The sequence below is a fragment of the Melopsittacus undulatus genome, chromosome 5 (genome assembly GCF_012275295.1).
Source record: "Melopsittacus undulatus isolate bMelUnd1 chromosome 5, bMelUnd1.mat.Z, whole genome shotgun sequence".
NCBI classification, from domain to species: Eukaryota; Metazoa; Chordata; class Aves; order Psittaciformes; family Psittaculidae; genus Melopsittacus; species Melopsittacus undulatus.
In genome coordinates, this window is record NC_047531.1 from 27,563,921 (window position 1) to 27,571,364 (window position 7,444).

A 7,444-nucleotide genomic window follows, 5' to 3' on the forward strand; every position below is an offset into this window, starting at 1 on the left:
TGTTCATCCTCCATCTTAAGTTTTATGATTCTGGCTTTTCTCTCTGTGGAGCTTGCTAGGTTTTAATAATTTTCCATTAATTGCTTCTTACCCAGTTTTCTTCTCACATCCTTATTCTGGAATGGTTCTTTTAGGTTTGGATCACAGTAGGTCACAGCAAAGCTGGGAAAGCGCTACACACTTGGGCTCAGGGTGCAGACTTATACATATTTGCTGTTCCTGTCACCAGTGGTTTTGAGCTGCTTAGGCAGAGGGTAGTTGTGGGTTTTCAGTGGTGATTACGAACAGCCAGAGGGCCATGGTTGAGTATGGGGCATTTTTGGCTGTTGTAAATTCCTTCACCTGTACACTTTGCTGCATCTCTTCCAAAAGTAATAAAGGTCATACCAGGTCATGAGTTCATTGTAGTGCAGTGGTGGGTACACGCAAAATATATTACTTCAGAAAGTACTCTGTGGCACATGTGGATTCCCATTGCCTTCCACTGTGTTTTGAAAAAAGCTCTGGACTTCACCTGCTTGTGTGATTTAGTGTCAAAAAAGACTCCAAAGCTGCTGTTGTGGTCTCAGAAACATGTTGTGATCCTGCTAGTGAACTTCACAGTTGCAGGCTGTTTTCTCATTGCCATCACAAACTTCATTTGGGGGCTGTTTTTTCCTTTCTGGCACCAAAAATATCCATAGACTACAGTTAGCTCATAGTGCTGACACGGGGACGAGACAAAAAAACTCCATCCTCCTCTGACTTGCCTTTGCCTGTGACAGCAAGTTTGTAGAGTCTGTTCAGTCCTCAGCTGTTAAGAGAGTGAGCTTTGAAGTCCAGATATATGCTAGCACAGCATTTTCAGTCTTTCTGGTCCTGATAGCTCCAGTATTAGTGCTATAAGGAGACATTTTATTTTTGGCATTTTGTAAAGAATAGTTACTAAGAAAATCTCCGCCTCGCTTATTACTGTCACTGGTAGGGAAAGTGTGTCCTATAGAATAATACAGTGTGATTTAAAAAGCCTTGAGTCTCACGGCCTTTGTTTCTAGTCACCTCAACATTTTTAATCAAAATCTTATGTATAGCAAAGTTAATACTTCAGGAGAAGGAGTTCAGCTGCAGTTGCACAAATCTCAACAACATCAGGTAAGATTGATACATGCAGTTTGATGGGGACTTTTTTCTTTTGATCATCTTTTCCCAGCAATTATTTTGCTGGGGAAAAAAAACAACAAAAAAAAAACCAAAAAAAACCAAGGGCTGGGTTTTTTCCTAAACTCAAGGACTTCGTTCCTGTGGTGATTTTTCACAGAATCAGTGAAAATGGCACTGAGGCTGCTGAGCAATTCTTGATAATAATACATTACTTGTGGAAAATGAGAGAAAATAGAGGGGAATACTTTTCTATTAAATAGTTTCATTTAAGGTTAAAATATAGAATGTCAGTCAGATGTAAATATTTCAGGAAAAAGAGATAGCCAGACTTTGAGACATCAATTTTATCTTAGTTCATATACGAATTTGAAAATCTAATGTCTTTTTCTTATTCTCTCACCTAACACATTGGCTTATAATAGACATCAGCCTTACCATAAAGAATGATTTATATAGTAAGAAAGGACCCTAATCTGAATAAGATACATTATACTTCAGTTCCAATCACTTTTATAAGGAGTATGGATAGGACTGGTTGCAGGAAAAATTTCAGTAAATTATGAAAAATCTGAGCATGGAAGACATACATGGTTCCCAACAGCCCTCATCTGCCATAACTAGAATTAAATCGGTATCAAAGCAGAATATACTGCAGATCTCCACAGGGCAGGGAAAATCTCTCTCTAACTTGCAGAGGTCCTGGGGGACCCACTAAAAACATCTGCTGATCCAGAAGGAACATATTGTGAGGGTCACACTGCAGTGTAGTCACACAAAACTTCCAAGGCTGTGGCTTTCCCAATAAGCCATACTCCAGCCTATTTATACCCCAGAAAACCTCCTCATCTTTCCTCTGGGGAAGTATGTAAGACTTCAGGTACAAAGAGGTGTGGGGCACAGACAGGAGCCTGTTCCTTCCCTGGCCTGATCTGTAATCCAGGTATGTAGGCTGGGTCCTATATTCCTCTACTAGCATAAAGCCAAAGGTTGACTGCCCTCCTCGTGCTGCCAATAGGACAGGGAGCTGCTCTGGCAGGAGAACTTGTAACAGCTTCCATCTATCTTGCAAGACATTTATAAACAATTCTTGTTGGGAATAAGCAGGAAGTTGATACTGAAACACTGGCACATTCCACTTAGCCCTCTGTGATCCAGCCACTCCTGTCTTCCTAGTCTTTTTTGCATAATTCAGTAGGCACCTTCCTACAATCCGTCCCTTATTTCTGCTGCCATGATAACTCTCCTTTCCCCTCTACATGCCATAGTTAGGTCAGAACACTTTTAATTAGTTTGTATCATATTTTGTTGTTCTTTTTTCATAACCAAACTGATTACTGGCGCTTTCTGTCTCTGCTGTGCACTGGGACTTCATTTGCAGCCTCTCCCTTTGCTGTGACATCTGTTTCCTGTGACTCTACTACCTCTGCTTGTGGTATATAATAGGGTGCTTTGTTCTCAGACTTGTTCAACAGACTGGTCGGTTGATCCAGTGCTTATGCCTTTGAACCCTGATAAACCCCTACATTAAATGGAGACATGAACTATATTGTTTTCATGTCTGGGGCTTTCATGGTTAATGATTTTGAATAAAGGATCCAGTTGACTGAACTCTGCTTTCCATCCTCTTAGTGGCATGACGTCATCTACTCTCTGTCTTTAAATTACAAAGTTCCCATTTAAATGAAAATTTGATGCTTTATTTCTTTCAAAAAGGGAGTCTCAAGAGCGCAGTCCTGGTTCTGGGATATTGCTATAAACATGATACCGAAGACAACAAATACCACAAAGGTACCTGAGCTGTGTTTTATTCATTTGTATTATTAGAGGATTAGACATTATTACACTTGACTGCCAACTGGGAGTGGAGAGTTGATGATCATCATTTGATGTCATTTTATTGAAACATTATTATTAGTTTTTGTTGTCTTTTGCATTTCTGGACTCCATACAAACTAACAGTAACTTTCAAAAATGGAGCAGAGGAAGCCACTAGTTGAAGTATATAATATAATTTGCTGGAAAACTGTACTTGGAGAGTAAATGTCATTGTCTGATCAGAGAATGTATCAAATGGATTTCCAGAGGGATCTGTGCTAGGTCAGGAATCCTCAGTGTTTTCATGAATGATGTGGATGAAGACACAGTGAATGTGCTTTTCAGGTTTGCAGACAATACTCAGCTAAGACAAAGCCACAATCACACTGGAGGGCAGGAATAGAGTTCAGAATAATCTTGACAAATAGAACAAATGGTCTAGAAGGAAATAGGATACAATTCAGTGGGGACAAATACAAGACCTTTTACTTAATTAGGAATGATCCGTTGTACCAGCGTGAGGAAATGATCAGCTTAAATAGTAGTGCTGCACAAAAAAGGGTTATAATTGATCACAGGCTGAATATGAGTCAACCATGTCACATTACTGCAGAAGAGGCAGACACCAAAAAATGTGGTGTCTGTAAGACATAAGCCAATTGTTACACCCTGGTGAATGCTGCTGTGGCATCTGCTCGAGGAGCATATCCATTTGGATCATTGCTGAATGATCCAGATTATTAGGAATAGTCCAGAGAAGAGAAATGCAACCTGCAAGAAAATGTTGCAAGAGGTTAAGCTGTTTAATAGAAATGAATCTTAAAGAGGACATTATAATAGGCTTCAAATATGTAAATAAAGAGGAAGGGAATAAAGACTTCTACAGATTCCCTGTGGGTAGGTTAAAGTCTAACCAGTTTCTATTACAACAAGGGAGATTTAGGTCAGACATCAGCAAAAGCTTCCTAACAAATAGAGTAGCAAAGTGCAGGAAATGGTAGATAGAAAATCTCTGTCTTTTGGGGTTTCCTAAGAATAGTTGCAGTTGTTGTTCTAATCAATGCCCTTCTTCACCTTGATCTTATCCCTGTGGCTCCTAAAACCATGGCAATGACAGTATAAAGTAAAGGGTGGCAAGTGTAGATGAGCTGACAGTTTGGAGTAAAATATGAATCAAACTTACAGCAGTGTTTTTTATATTCAGATATTCCCTGATTATTACCATAAGAATGCCTATTGCCTTTTTAGTATTTTGATTGTATTTGTGAGTGCCGTTAATTATACAGAGAGAAAATAGAGACTCATAGAAGCCTTGGGGGCTTGGTTTGTGAGCACTAAATCATTCAAGTATTCTCAATTATCCTCATTCCACTAAAAGCAATGTGAATTCTCCATGAATAAAGAGCTGTTTGCATGAAGAGAAATTGAAGAAGTGACCTTCTACCAAGATACTCACTACCTTATGAAATCAGTTTTCATTTTTAGTTTACAGTGAATGTGTTTTGAGTCTTGTAAGAATTTAGGGTGTATCTGCTCAGGAAAATAAAGAAATTTTATGCAGGCACTTCAGTACTAGCATTAATTAGGTGATCCTGCCCCTCTGTTCTGCTCTCGTGAGACCTCACTTGGAGTATTGTGTGCAGTTCTGGTGTCCTCAACATAAAAAGGACATGGAACTGCTGGAACAAGTCCAGAGGAGGCCACGAGGATGATCAGGGGACTGGAGCACCTCCTGTATGAAGACAGGCTGAGAAAGTTGGGGCCGTTCAGCCTGGAGAAGAGAAGGCTGCGTGGAGACCTCATAGCAGCCTTCCAGTATCTGAAGGGGGCCTACAAGGATGCTGGTGAGGGACTCTTCATTAGGGACTGTAGTGACAGGACAAAGAGTAATGGGTTTAAACTTAAACAGGGGAAATTTAGATTAGATATAACGAAGAAATTCTTTACTGTTAGGGTGGTGAGGCACTGGAATGGGTTGCCCAGGGAGGTTGTGAATGCTCCATCCCTGGCAGTGTTCAAGACCAGGTTGGACAGAGCCTTGGGTGATATGGTTTAGTGTGAGGTGTCCCTGCCCATGGCAGGGGGTTTGGAACTGGATGATCTTAAGGTCCTTTCCAACCCTAACTATTCTATGATTAGCTATAGTTCAGGTCAGTACCTTATGGCCTACAGGGACAAAAAATAGGTTTTCAAATGCTTTTAAATGGTATACTCTAAGTTGAGGAACTAGGATCCAAATCATCATGCAAGTACAAACAGCTTGTAACCCATAACTGCATTACTTCACACATAAAGTGTCATATAAATTGTCTTCCAGGTCCTAAGCATCAAGCTTCATTGAGGCAATTTGCAAGTAATTAAAACATAAGCACATAAGCAAAACCAATTCTAATTATGCAATAAGTTTTTTCTGTGACAGTTTTCCATTTATCTGTTTTCCAGAATTACAGTCCTGCGTGTCAGTGTGGGACATTAACCTGCCCCATGAAGTGCACAACCTGAAAAAGCATATAGAAATGAGACAGGAATTAGCAGAAAAAATGAAGAGCTTTTCTTTGGACTGAAAAATCACCCATCAGTCCCTTTTCTAGTCTTCCATCTTAATGTACCATGCAGTATTTACAGCATCTACTTCCTCGGGGTTCAACCGAAAACCAGGAAGAAAAATGCCATGAGAGAGGCAGTTGGTATTCACAGGATATCAAGACAAAAGAAGGATAAGAAAGTTATTTGTAATATTTAAAAGGACAGAAATATATGACGAATTTCTGAGTTTAAACTGTTGCCATGCATCTGTTGTTTACTTGTGAAGTTCTGCTCTCAGCAACTATGGCTCCACGTCAGTATAGCATTGTTCATCCTGTTTTTGATCCCAGTTAAGTTGGGAATAAGCCAGAAGACTATAAATGGCTCTTACTTTATTATCTCTACCGAGTTGACACTGTAATAAGAAGCAAAAATTAAGCCTGTTTATTGCAGTGTGCATGTATAAGTGTGCTCTGATGATTCATGCTTTAGCAGTGTCAGAGCTTATGACCCTGATTATATGGAAGGAAACATTTTGTTTTATGTAATAGGAGTGTTTAAAAGAACATAGGACTACACATGACTCCGTGAGAACAACAGGCAGAATACTCTTTCGTTCTTCCATGAATAATTGACTTATTTTTGTTACAATCTGAAAAAAATCATTGTACTACAATAGTAAAATAGCTCAGAATTCAGAATTTCAATACACCGACAGGCTTCTGCAAGTTGGTGTCCTCTTGCAGTACTGCAGTCTGCCTTGTTCTTAGAGATGTAGTCAAAGTGTTATGAACATTACCATTCACATAGATCTGTTGTACAGCTCACTTTGAAAAGCCAAGAGAAAATCCAGAGTGAAAGCTCTGATCCAGACACTGCTACAATTGTACCACAAAGAAAGCAGCAGGCTGCTGTGGCCAGGCTGCTGTGGTCACACTGCTGCTTAGCTTATCTCAATCTAAAAAAACAAAGGGAACTTTGATATTTCTAATGTGCAAAGTTTCCAGTTATTCTTCTATTGATGTATATAGTTCTTTGGGGGATAAGCAGGGTGTCGTGGTTTAAACCAAATCGTCACAGTACTTTCACTCACTCCCCCCCTTGCTCCACCAACTCCCGGAGAGTTAGGAAGGAGAATCGAAAGAATGTAGCCCCCACGGGCTGAGATAAGAACAGTTTAATTGCTAAGGCACAACACAAATTACTACTGCCATTACTACTACAAATAATAATGATACAGCCAATAACAAGCGAAAAGAATACAACACCCCACCAGCCACCGACCCATGACTCACTCCACCCTGCCTGGCCGAGCACCGCGTGCTCCCTCCTCCATTTTCCTCCAGAGCTCCACCCCTCCAGCTCTCTCTCCCAAGTGCATCCTGGGCATCATGTGCTATGGTATGGAATACCTCATTGCCTAGCCTGGGTCAGGTGTCCTGGTCTCCTTCCTGCCGGCCTCCCCTCCTCCCCGGCAGAGCACGTGCTCAGAAAAGGCCTTGAACAAAAACACCCTCAAAACATGCTCGCTATCAAGCAACTGTTCCCAGCCCAGAAGTCAAAACACAGCACTGCACCAGCTACAAGAAGGAGAAAAAATGACTGCTACTGCTCAACCCATGACACAGGGGAACCTTGAGGAATGTAACAATTGGCTACCTCTTGCGTATAATGACCAGAATTTGTTGCCACACATCTTCATTCGAGAGATGCCTTTTGCTGCTCTTGGCTATAAGTCCAAGATGCTTCTTACAGCCTGTACTGACCTGCTCTAAGTAAGTGCCTTATTTCTGACCAGAGGACAGATGTCATTTTCCTTTTTGGATTCCAAAAGAATCAAGTGTCCTCCTGAACTCTGAAGGAGTGGAGTATCCAGAGCCATTCCTGAGTCTATGGAGCTGAACAGGGTTGAGCAACCAAAAAGTTCTCCTTTTTATTACAGTTTTGAAGAAATTATGTACTA

At 40.6% G+C, this 7,444-nt stretch overlaps 1 protein-coding gene across 1 annotated transcript in view; it reads left to right on the plus strand.

The window, feature by feature from the left end:
- Positions 1–6,581, plus strand: part of LRRK2 (leucine rich repeat kinase 2) — a 69,403-nt gene extending 62,822 nt beyond the window's left edge. The window contains exons 50-51 of the mRNA XM_013128879.3: positions 2,854–2,928; positions 5,398–6,581. Coding sequence (XP_012984333.3) covers positions 2,854–2,928; positions 5,398–5,519 — 197 coding nt within the window. The 3' untranslated portion in view covers positions 5,520–6,581. The remainder of the gene's footprint in view (positions 1–2,853; positions 2,929–5,397) is intronic.
- Positions 6,582–7,444: the final 863 nt, after the last annotated feature.